Source organism: Mercurialis annua, linkage group LG6, assembly GCF_937616625.2.
Source record: "Mercurialis annua linkage group LG6, ddMerAnnu1.2, whole genome shotgun sequence".
NCBI lineage: Eukaryota > Viridiplantae > Streptophyta > Magnoliopsida > Malpighiales > Euphorbiaceae > Mercurialis > Mercurialis annua.
In genome coordinates this window covers 34,610,783-34,623,424 of record NC_065575.1, presented here as the reverse complement: position 1 = coordinate 34,623,424, position 12,642 = coordinate 34,610,783, and the positions used below count along the sequence as shown (strand labels likewise).

The 12,642-nt window shown below is 33.5% G+C and overlaps 2 protein-coding genes across 3 annotated transcripts; one reads left to right on the top strand and one right to left on the bottom strand.

Annotated features, from left to right (window-relative positions):
- The first annotated feature begins 1,643 nt into the window (after positions 1-1,643).
- Positions 1,644-7,692, top strand: LOC126686753 (protein SUPPRESSOR OF PHYA-105 1). Its single transcript, XM_050380979.2, has 8 exons — positions 1,644-2,195; positions 2,399-3,311; positions 3,679-3,836; positions 3,933-4,764; positions 5,203-5,349; positions 6,120-6,437; positions 6,514-6,573; positions 6,960-7,692. Exons 2-8 carry the CDS (start codon positions 2,400-2,402, stop codon positions 7,149-7,151), a joined length of 2,619 nt encoding a protein of 872 aa, XP_050236936.1. The 5' UTR covers positions 1,644-2,195; position 2,399; the 3' UTR covers positions 7,152-7,692.
- Positions 7,413-10,544, bottom strand: LOC126686754 (uncharacterized). Of its 2 annotated transcripts, none has more exons than XM_050380981.2 (4): positions 10,184-10,544; positions 8,172-10,090; positions 7,833-8,002; positions 7,413-7,501 (listed from the first exon to the last, which is right to left on the bottom strand). In XM_050380981.2, exons 2-3 carry the CDS (start codon positions 10,063-10,065, stop codon positions 7,854-7,856), a joined length of 2,043 nt encoding a protein of 680 aa, XP_050236938.1. In that variant the 5' UTR covers positions 10,066-10,090; positions 10,184-10,544; the 3' UTR covers positions 7,413-7,501; positions 7,833-7,853. The 2 variants fall into 2 exon arrangements, with proteins under 2 accessions (XP_050236938.1, XP_050236937.1); XM_050380980.2 differs by having other exon boundaries at positions 8,172-10,078.
- Positions 10,545-12,642: the final 2,098 nt, after the last annotated feature.

Sequence of the window (12,642 nt, the reverse complement as noted above, 5' to 3'; positions counted from 1 at the left end):
TGAGACCCAATTATTCGTCTTCCGACGAACAATCTTAGAGTAATATACACAACAAACATACGACAGTGTTAATAATTCAACTATACGCACATAAACATAAAAATAATCGCAGAATAGACAGCTTATTTAAAAGTTGAGTTTAATTATTTTCTCTTTTTTTTTCTTTAAAAAGTGAAGCTCATTGTGGTATAATCAATATATATTATGATGTTTATAAGCATAAACACATATGTCATTTTACTCGGCATAGCCAAAAACTTACCTTAATTTACACATAACTATTTTATTTATTATCTAAAACCAGTCATAACAAGATCTCAACAACATTAAAAATAATAAATCAAGTTCAAAATCATCATGAACATTAAATTCTTTCACCAAATTTAATTCAAAATTAATTCCTAAGTAATACATCAATTCATTTTTTTAATTACATATTCATTAAAATATATTATAATATAAATTTATTAGATTTAATTAGGTTTAATAAAAAATAAAAAATAATTTTAATTAGTATTAAATAGGAAATATTAATTATTTTTAAATATATATAAATTTCATAAATGATATAATTAATTTACTAATTATTAAATTTAAAAATTGGCTTGAATTTAAAATTAGGTTTACTAACCCAAAAAATACCAAACTTATATTTTTTGTGTCAGTTATAGCCAAACCTTATTTAAATGTTTCAGCTGCCATGCAAGCCAATTGCTTGGTTGGCGGTGACGTGGACGACACGGTGTCAGAAAAACCGGTTCGATTCAAAAATGGCTAAAAAAGAAACAGAACATATAAAGTTTGGCTAAATCTGGTGATTTTTAAAGATTTAGCTATAATTGACACAAAACGTATAGGTTTGGTATTTTTTGGTGATTAACCCTTTAAATAATTAGGCCGTTTATTTATACTCATAAATCCACAACTAGTATTGGGATCATCTTCGATTTAATTTAATACCCTTGGATCAATCCCGTTTAACTAGTCTACATTTGCCTCCCTTTAATTATCATTTACCTCTACATTCAACTTGTGTGTATAATCTAACCCCCCCGTATACAAACTCTGGGGTAATTGATCCTGAAAATCACTGAACTTTCGAGTTTTTTCATTTAAGTCACTAAACTACTTTTTTTTTCATTTTGATCACTGAACTTTCATTTTTTTTCATTTTGATATTTCAGGCCAAAAATGCTTAGGTGGCAGCCGGAACTTCAGATGATTTTTTAAAAAGTTAATATATGTAAACTTGAAACAGTTTATAGTTAATAACGAGTGACCAATCTTGCCAGATTTCATTCAAGTAAGAGGACGAAAAGCAAAATTCTAATGGTAGAATGACAAGAAAGATTAAAAGTTTGCAGTAGAAATCTCCTAAACAAATTGATAAAGCTCAAAGGCATGTAAATAGGGCTTAAAAAATAAAGTTCGATTAAACTCGTAAATTGTCGATAAACTCAAAAAATATTTAATATATAAATTTGAAACTCTACTTGAAAATTATTCTCAATACTCGACTTGATTCGATCCGTCTACCCTAACTTGTATAGCGATATAATTCTGCTGTGTATAGTCAATTTACACCAAATTGAAAGCCCAAAAAAGAGAAGTACTGCATACAACTTTTATGAAGCATTCCAACGAATAAACAGTTAAACTACAATCTTTGTCTGTGGTACGACACGCCACCTTCATCGCACGTGCAAGCCGCCAACTCAACTCTTTCGTAGCCACTCCTCATCTTCCGCATACGTGTATCAATCTGCTCCTCTTATTTTATCAATCAAAACCAAAATAATCTAACCCCTATCAAATTCTACATTTTTTATGCTCAAACCCAAATCTAACTTTTAGCTAAACATGCAAATTAAATAGTTTTTTATTGTATACTTATTTCAGTTAAAAATACAAGCCAGGAGTTTTGGGTTGGTTCTATAGTTTAATAATTTTTATAACTTTTTTTTTATTAACAATGATAGTTTTAAAAAGTATTTAAAAATAAACGGTGAATTGAGAAATGAGTGATGCAGCAGCTTTCACAGATGTCTGATTGAGAGAGAAGTGGATAGTGTGAAGATATTTATATCTGAATTCAGTAACTTTACTTTTTTTTTTTCCTTCTTCAAAATTTCAGTTTTACAGTTCAAAATATAATAAAAAAATCAGCCTTTTCTTTTCTGCCGCTTCATTCTGTGGTATGTATTCTTTTCTTTTTGTTTAATCTTATTATAAGTTCTCTTTATTGATTATTTTACTCATTGTTGTAATTTGTTCATGCAAATTTAATTTTTTTTATCTTTTTAAATAATGCACCTTTGTTCCATGTAGAATTTATCATGAACTCTTTGTGGAATTTACTGGATTAGATATAGCTGTTGAATAAGGTTAATTTTTGCAGTATGGAAGGAATTAGGGAGGAAGTTGATAGAGCTAATGGAAATGCAGAAGTTGAGGGGAAAATTTGTGATGTTCCCATGAAATTAGAGGATTGTAATCTATTAGGTTCACCTATGGTGTGTGCATCTTTGAGGAGTGATTGGCCGGAGAGCTCGATAAACGATTTTACGGTAGATAAGGATTCGACTAGATTGCTAAACAAAGGGTTGAAAGGAAAGGGGTCTGTCACCAGAAATGTAGATGTTCTTCCTTTTTTTGGCATTCCGGGTTTGGGGGATGGCGAAGGAAGAATGAGTTATGCTAGGAAGGTTGCTTCGGATTCATTGATGAGATCAAGTGCCAAAAGGAGTCAGCTTTTTCCTCATAGGATTGAGGGGTCTCGTCCTGAGTCGTTACATCAGGGGATCAGCATGAGTGATTTGCTGAAACCCGGGTGTCGAAGAAGAGATAAAGTTGAAAACTTGCTTGTATTTAGACAAATTGCTGAATTGGTGTATTTAGCACACTCTCAAGGTGTTGCCTTGAATGACTTGCGGCCATCTTGTTTTAAGTTGTTATCGTCTAATAGAATTGCTTACACTGGTTCAGCTGCCAAGAGAGAATCTGATACATCTGAATTCCGCAATTTGGCAAAGAAACGGCCAATGGAGCAAGACACGAGCGCCTGTGATACTTTAGTTGCAAAACAGCAAAAAATTAACAAGTTTATGAAGTCTAGGGCAGTAGATGGGGATGTTGAACTTCAGTCCCAGAGCCAATCTAAACACCCAAGTCTATTTAATAAAACGAGGCAACAGTCCCTCTCTTTTAGTCTTCAACTGGAAGAGAAGTGGTATAGAAGTCCAGAGCAACTTGATGAAGGAATCACCACATTTTCATCAAATATCTATAGCCTTGGGGTTCTTCTCTTTGAGGTGAATGCTTCATTACTTATGCAGTACTTAGTAACTTACTACTTGATCTTGCTGCTGGGACTTTTAACTGATCCTGTTCCAACTTAAATTTACGATTGTTGTGCCATAATCAACTATAACTGATACACAAAACTAGTTCTCATAATCTTGTGATTCTAATGTTTCAAAATTCGAATTGCATAGTGGCGTCTCATTTTCTTCAATAATCAGGTGGCTGAGATTTGTAAACTTTATTGAATATCAAATGAGATAATTTCTTTTTTCATTTCTTTTCATGGAGGCATATGTTTAGACACCTACTCAATGCAAGTAAAACCTGCCCTAGTAGAAGTCAAATAGAGTATCTAACATAGTCTGTTTGCTTCAGTTGCTCAACTGGTTTGAGTCGCATGAGCTGCGTTCTACTGCCATGTTGGATCTGCGCCATAGGATTCTACCATCAAATTTTCTTTCAGAAAATCCAAAAGAAGCTGGCTTTTGTCTTTGGTTTCTTCACCCAGAACCTTCATCGCGTCCTACAGCAAGGTATCTCATGTCGCACTTGATTATCTACTGTGTTAGTTGTTTGGAATTTGGTTAAAAACGATATTATATTGATCGTATGTTTATTTTGCATATTAGGCAAATTCTGCAGTCTGAGTTAATATGTCGATCCCAGGACTTAAGCTCTACTAATGATGCACCAGCATGTCCTGACAGTACTGATCCTGAATCAGAGCTCTTGCTTCATTTCCTCAGTCTATTGAAAGAACAAAAACAGACAAATGCCTCCAAATTAATTGAAGATATCGAGTGTCTAGACAAAGATATTAAGGACGTTGAGAAAAGGCATCTTTTGAGGATGACCTCTGATTTCTCTGAGACGGGAGAGGCATTTCCCAATGTGAGGGAACATAAATTGGGTGTTGGTAAAAGTTCAGTTGCTATTTCCAATGTGTCAAATATGAGTGAGGTAACATTCATGAGAGATATTAACAAAACCGCCAATGCCTACTTCTCCATGAGATCCCAAATCTGTTCAACTACTTCTGCATCACGATCCGATACAGATGTTCTTAGGAATCGAGAAAGGTGGTCTGCAATCAATAATGAAAATGAAAAATCAAATGTTATCCCGAGATCTGAAGATCCTCTTGGAGCCTTTTTTGATGGTTTTTGTAAGTTTGCTCGCTATAGTAAATTTGAAGTTTGTGGATCGCTGAAAAATAGAGATCTCCTGAGCTCTACAAATGTACTCTGCTCTTTGAGTTTTGACCGGGATGAGGAATACATTGCTGCTGCTGGGGTGTCAAAGAAGATCAAGGTTTTTGAGTTTGACACACTTTTAAATGATTCCACGGATATCCACTATCCTGTAGTTGAGCTGTCAAACAAATCTAAGCTCAGTTGCGTCTCTTGGAACAATTACATCAAGAACTATTTGGCTTCAACTGACTATGATGGCGTAATTCAGGTTTGGTTTTACCAGCGCATTGCATTTTATTTTGAGATTTATGTCTTTGAAAGAAGGTTATATTACCTGCAAATATTTTGCTTAATCTATATATGCATTGTTGAGCACCTGAGGTTCAATATCTTGAGTTCATTTTATAATTAGTGTTCAGAAAATGAAATATTAAAAATGGTTTTGGAACGAATGATTTGATGTTGGTCAGCTATCCTCGCTCTGAAAGAAGGAATTCTTATTGTAATTTATTAGTCTAGAATAATATAACAGTCATGTTTTCCTGGATGCATACATTCATGTTGTCCAATTTAAATGGTATATTGTAATTTGTTATATCTTTTTCATTATTCTTATTTACTCCAATCAATTGGTAGTAGATTTGATTTATGTTGGTCATAGTTTTAGTCTTACAACTTGTAACCTAGTTTTACGGATGACGTCCAGATGTGGGATGCGGGCACTGGTCAAGGATTGTTTCAATACAGGGAGCACCAAAAGAGAGCCTGGTCTGTAGACTTTTCGCTAGCTGATCCCATGATGTTTGCTAGTGGAAGCGACGACTGTTCTGTGAAATTGTGGAGCATCAATGAGGTATCTTTTCTCTCATGCCTTTCAAGTTGAATGACAATTATCAAAAATCACACACATACAGAAGCTACACACACAATACTGTATCATTTGTCAAAGCCATAACCCGTGCTATTTGTATACTTACTGATGTTTTATAGGAGGTTCATCCATCTGCTTTTCCCAAGCAGCATGTGATTGGGCCAACTAAAATAGGCAGGCAATCTAATTTTATCAGTTCGTTTAACTAGACTAGATATCTTTTTTTATCTTCTACAACTTGGACAGTTCTTGAAAATTCAAATTGTTATTTATAGCAGTATCAACTTTCAGCATAGTTTTTTTTTATTTTTTTGAGAAGATTTCAGCATAGTTTTGATTGTAGCTATATTATAGAGATATGGAAATAGGCTGTGTAGTCATTGTTAAGTAGGCTGAGCATTGGTCGATTGGAAAACGAGAACTAATCAGTACTTTTTTCCGAAATAGCAAATCCAGAAAAGTCGGTTTTGTTCGGTTGAGCTGATTTTTGTATGAAATATGTTATAATTTGTTACTACATGTGACACAAGCACAAAGGTGGCGTAGTGGAAACTGGAAAGCATGTTATTGCCTAGGCAATGGGCTTAACCCCTGGTTTATAAGTCAGAATTCTAACTTCTGTCCTGCTACTGACATAAATTACTGTTCTTCTTGTGTAGAACTTAGTATAATTCTTGAATGTTACATTTGTTTTTGTGAAAGCTTTCGGTTTCACTGTTTCGAGCAGAACTTTGAATGTAATTGTGTTGCAGAGAAATTCTCTAGGTACTATTTGGAATCCAGCCAACATTTGTTGCGTTCAGTTCTCTGCCTCCTCTAATCATCTACTATCATTTGGATCTGCTGACTACAAGATCTACTGTTATGATCTTCGGCATACTAAAATCCCTTGGTGCACATTAGCTGGTCATGAAAAAGCTGTTAGCTATGTGAAAATGTTAGATTCAGAAACCCTTGTTTCTGCATCTACAGACAATACTCTAAAGCTCTGGGATCTCAACAAGACTAGCTCAACTGGGCTGTCCCCCGGTGCTTGTGCTCGGACATTTAGTGGTCACACCAATGAGAAGGTCGAATACTGATAAATACTTTAACAGCTTCTGTTTTCTTATTGGTTCTGACTGTTATATTTTTTTGTATGTCCAGAATTTTGTAGGGTTAGCAACAATGGATGGATACATAGCGTGTGGTTCAGAAACTAACGAGGTATATATACCTTAATATGACATGCAATATTGTTGAATGCTAAACTTTTAGGACACAATTGTTCAGTAATTAATTATGATATCTTGGCTGCTCATTTAATGAAAGATCTCTGTTTGGGAAACTATTAATTGAAGCAAACTTCGTGTTTGTATCTCATCTACAAAGTAAATGAAGAATTTTCAGCATTTCTAATACTTAGCAATGAAAATATACATTTCTCATTTCGTTACAATGCAAGATTCCCAATTCTAGATCATTTGAAGAAAAAAAATGGACCGAATGCTTGCTACCTATGCTTGCTGATTTTGTTATCGATTTCTTTCTCTCATGCTTTTTTTGTATCCAATTCCGGTAATGTAACATTTGCCTGGTATCTTGTTTGTCAGGTTTACAGCTATTACCGATCTCTACCAATGCCTATCACTTCTTACAAATTGGGATATGTTGATCCTTTTTCTGGAAACAAGATCGTTGATGATAGTGGACAGTTTGTTTCTAGTGTCTGTTGGAGACAAAAGTCAAACATGGTTGTAGCTGCTAATTCAATGGGAAATATGAAAGTGCTAAAGATGGTTTGAGTTGTTACGAGCTTGTCTTATCTCTCTGCATCCATCTAGGATTGCTGATCGGTGGAGGAAAATGAGTCTGACTTTAGATATTTTTAAAACTATGCAAATGCGTCAGCTTGCCAAAGATGCATCAGTGCCTAGATGCTTGGAGCCGACTACCGATTGAATGGTGCTCCCAACAGCTGCACCTCATGGCATGGACAACTGCTTTCCTAGCTAGTCCTGCTGATGAGTCCATGGAAGACCAGAATTCAAACGATTCCAGTAAAACATCTAGTAACTGTTGAAAGACATGATCCTGCTTTACATTTCTCCATTTTTTCGTCCAGAGCTTATCCAAGTCGATTACAAAGGTTAAACTGGATATACAATTGTTCAAAATCGATGAGCTATAGCCTGAGGAATCAAAAACTTTGTATAGAGTACATATATATTCACACAAGAAACTCGCTATTGAGCAGAAGGAATGTAAATGCTTAGGAATCAACGCCTTAAAGGTGCTTATTTTTATGGATTACGTGTGGTCGAGGTATGCCGTCATTTAATTTTACTCGATATCGCACAAATTATTTTTGAAAAAAATTATGAGCTATTCCATCTAGTTCGGAATCTTTTTTCTTCATCCTTTAGGTGATGTTCTTTTCTAACATATTTGACCTATAAAGGCTCAAACATAAAATTGACACTTACTTTATGAGTTATCAGTGAGATCTATGGAAGATCAGAATCTGATGCATGACCAGAAGATGTTCTCCTAAGTCTTGGACTAACCATCATTGTTAGCTGGCTTTCGGAATTCATTCTAAAACTGCGCCCAAAAGAGGCCAGTTGTGGAGGTCTCGACCGTCCATTGAGCATCCCTGTAGATAACCAAATTTACAGGTATTATTTAAGCTCATTAGAGTTGAGTTTAAGTAAGTTCTTTATATTTGACTGGTTCTCTAGTTTATTGCAGCTTCCAATTGCTATAAACTGTAATGACAAAATAGTTGTTTGATGAACACTATGAAGCTTGTGTAAAATATATACCTGGTTGTCTACTTGATCTGGCCACATCTGATGATTTCCTTGATAATGAAGGTTTTTTGCTCAGAGTGTCAGGTGATATTGAAAACCTTCTTCTAGTGGGTGATGGTAATGCGAGTGACGGGATCGGATCATCGATCATGTTGATATTTTCATCTCCACTGCCTGAAGCTTTATCGCTTCCTGATTCTGAAGTTTCTTTCTGATTTGCTCTTGTTTTTTCTTTCTCCACAACTCCACAAACAAACATCTGAAATGGAATTTGTGTTATTTCTGGTGAATCCCAATGTGGGAATTTCCTTACAAGGTTTGAGTCCATTTCTCCATAGTCTACTGCCGGAATCAGCGGGTCTAGCTCTCTACTGTAATCAGGATTCAACGCCAGAAACCTTTTCATGTACCGAAGAATCCTACAGATCGATGAGAAGCTCGGGCGTTGATTCGGGTCAGTTTGCCAACATCTCTTAGTCAAGTTAGTTACATATTTAGGTGTATTGAGCGGAAACAACGGCCTTTCTCCGGCTCGAATGTTTCGGCTTATTTTATCTCCCTGAAGATGGCCATCTTCAAATGGAACTTTCCCTGTCAAAGTTTCAAAAGAAACCATTCCAAAGCTATACACATCAGATTTTTCTGTAAATTTTGAATTCTGGCTACTTCCTGTCTGCTCTTGCTCTTCTAAAACTTCCGGCGCATACCAAATGAATGAATCCGGATTCGAAGAGTTCTTGTTAACTGATGACAGCCCGAACCCTGAAACTTTTGCATGCAGGTATCCTTCTGCGTTCATACTTCTCGGTTTAAAAAGAACGTTACAGGGATTTAGATCACCGTGATAGATTTTTTTAGAGTGGAGATATTCCATTCCTCTAGCAATTTGTAGCATAATGTCAATTGCAATAGGAAGAGAGAATGGAATAGTTTTCTTTCTGGGACTGCATATTTCTTTGATATAACTACACATGTCTTTACTCATAAGTTCCATAACTAGAAAGCATTCTTTATTTTCTTCATCAGTGAACCCACATAGAAAGTGAGATATATTTGGATGTGAAAGACACAATAGTGAAGAAATTTCGGGAACAAGTGGTTCGATATCACCAAAAAAATGTCTTACAGAAAGGCTTTCGCCTAGCCAAAGAATTTCCTTGTACTGACTTCCACTCCCGAGTCGTCGTCTTACTTGATAATCTTTCGACCCGACTAGAACTGAAGTTGGTAATAACTTCCCCTTTGAAGTTTCTGATTCTTCCAAATTCTTTAACAGAAGATCTTTTAATTGTCTCTCGTGCTTTGTGGAGCATGAAATCTTCTTTTCTCGAATTTTATTAAGAAGAATCCATCTATCTTCTTTCCAGACCGTGTCGAATCTATCGCAAAAGTCCTGCGTAATGAGATATTGCTTTGAAAACTTCCATTGAAATAGCTGAGGGTCATTCCATTGTTTTTTATACTTGATTGAACATACAAGCCGTTTCTTCTGTATCTCGTCTTGATCCCAACCTGAAAATTCTCCGGCAGTTTCGATTGCTTCGATCACAACTGGGATACAGGTAAGTAAATTATGAATATGAAACTCGACGCAATCTGTATTCTGATAGAGTAAAATAGCTTTTGCCCACAAATCCTTCGTTTCCAAGCATTGCCTGATGTAGTATTCTCCGTCTTTAAAGATTCTATGAATTTCTTTTAATGGTTGTTCTAGTATTCTCCATTTCGTGTTCTTCTCTTCGAATCTCAGATTCTGCTTCATCCCTTCTGCAATTGAATCGTACGCAGAATTGAATATATCTAGCAATAAGCAGCATTGTCTCTGATTGATTTTAATGTTGTCGCGAAAGACCATCAATGCCTTCAAACTTCCAAGTACTTCTCCGATTTGCCTGAATCTATCCATTTACGAAAATTTTCTGCAAATGGTGCTGCAATTCATCATATTTGTTTCAAAAAAATTTCTTTCATAATACCAAATACGAACGGAACAATACAAATTAAGACAAGAAAGAATCATGTACCTGATACTAATTTCCACCAGATTCTTATTAAAACAAAACAAAAAACAATAGAAATCAACAATGTGATCGAATGGTATATACGCTATGCAGTAAACTGTTAAGATAAACCGTTAAGATCGTGAACTGGGATCCAAATTATTTAATGGGGATCCCATTAGAAACTAAGATTAAGACAAGTTAATTACATAGATGGATCAAACCATGTAAAAGTATATATATTATTTTATTGAAAAATCTCTGGAATTTTCCGAAGTGGTAGATAAATTTGACCTGTAACTGAAATCAAAACAAGAAAGATTTGAAATTTTGCAGAGAAAATTAGGAAATTAGGAGAAAGAGAAATATGATAAATGCTAACCCAACACTTGTCTGTTAGTTTTTGACTGTTGTTGTTTATGGTCCTATGTTTAAGTGTTCCCGCGCGAGCTGAGTGTTATTATTAGCTTCCCTTTTTCATTTTATTTTATTGGATGATGATTTTACGCGCTTTCTTTAACCATTTAATTTTAAGAAAAAAATATTTCGCTCAAAAAAAAATTTAAGAAAAAATTATACCAATGAGTGTTTGAACTTCTCCAAATTTTTATTTTAGAGTCTGATTTTTTTTTCATATCGGTGTTCAATTTTTCAAAATGTATTAAAGTGTGTTTTGCCGTTTTTTGGTCACTAGTGTGCTGAAAAACAAAAACGCATCTCGTTTTCATTTAATTTCATGTGTCATATTGATTAAAAATCATGATTGTGTGAATGATACATTTATATATGAAATTAAAATAATGAATCATTTCAGTTGATCGATGATTTTTGGCCTGACTAGCGGTGATTCGAAAATGGATAAAAACACTAATTTGATACTTCTTATAAAATTGCAACACTCATACGAAAGAAAAAAAAGTTGAGATATCAGAATATAAAACTTAAAAAAGTTCAGATGTTGTGGTGTAATTTATCCTAAAATTAATAACCCAAAATTGCTTCCAATTTTAAAAAAATATCATCATTGTTATTTATAGGATAAATTACTATTATCCCCGTGAATTTAGGTCCTAACTATTGTTTATCCCTTCACTAATGAAGAAACACTATTTATTTCTTGACCTTTATGTTTTATATATTTAAGTTTGGAACTCTTACAAAATACCTAGAATTTTGAAAATATTTACAGAAATACATGTCGACTTTTTTTATTTATCAAAATACTGAGTTGACATAAAAATATTTATAAGAACACAAAAAAATAAAAAATTATTTACAAAAATACAGTATGTATATTGTTGATATAATTTCAATATATTTAAAACGGCTTAATACATCATTTGACTTCTAAACTATACACTTTTATTCTCTGAGTCTCTTAAACTAATTTGATATTCTATTATACCTCTTAACTTTATTTTTTGTTCTATTTAACCCGTAACCTGCAACTTTTTTGCCGATCTGACCTTTTTCCTCCAACGTGGCAAAAGCGCGTATTTTCAAACGTTTTGAAGCGCGTGAAGGATAATTAAAATGGATAAATTGTTCTATTGAACCCCCAAACTACACTATTTTGTTCTATTTGACCCCTGAACTTATTTTATTTTCCTATTACACCTTCAAACTTTTAATTTTTACCTATTTAACCTTCTCAAAAATACAATTATTTAATTTTTATCCCTAATCTTCTAGAAAAATAAAAAAATATTGAAATTTATTCAAATAATTACATAATATAACTTCTTGCACATGTAAATATTTGTTTACATTTCAATAATGATAAATGAAGTTTGTCTATTTTTAACGATATTATAAAATATATAAATTTACTATAATGTGATAAATTAAAAAAAAGATTAAATTTTTAAAAAAAACTATAATTTTTAGTGTGTTTCACGAATTTCCAATTTTAAAAATTTTAATACACCAGCTTTTAATTTTTTCCAATTTCAGACTTTTCAAATCAATTCTGAATTTTTAAAATTTGTGTTAAAATTGCAAACACGCTAAATTTCATGATTTCTAAAGCCTTAAATGATTTTTTCAAATAATATGTAAAGTACGTAACTTTTTATTTTAAATTAAAAAAAAATATTTAGGCTTAATATATTTTTAGACCCCTAAACCTTACCCTTTTATTTCCTATGACCACTAAACTATTTTAGTGTTCCATTGGATCTCTTAACTATTTTTTTATTCTATTTAACCCCATGTCAAGCAAAGCCATGTCAGCAATTTTATCCACATCATCGCGAGTGGTATGCACATTCCGAATGAGGGGTTAAATAGAACAAAAAAAAAGTTAAGAGGTCCAAAAGAACACGAAATTAGTTTAGAGGTCGCAGAGAATAAAATGGTATAGTTTAGGGGTCAAATAATTAAAACTTATGAACCAGAGAATTTAGAAACATCATTTGGTTTAATATTAGTATAATTTTATTATACTTTCTGTATTGATAATAAAATTTATATGTATGCTGATA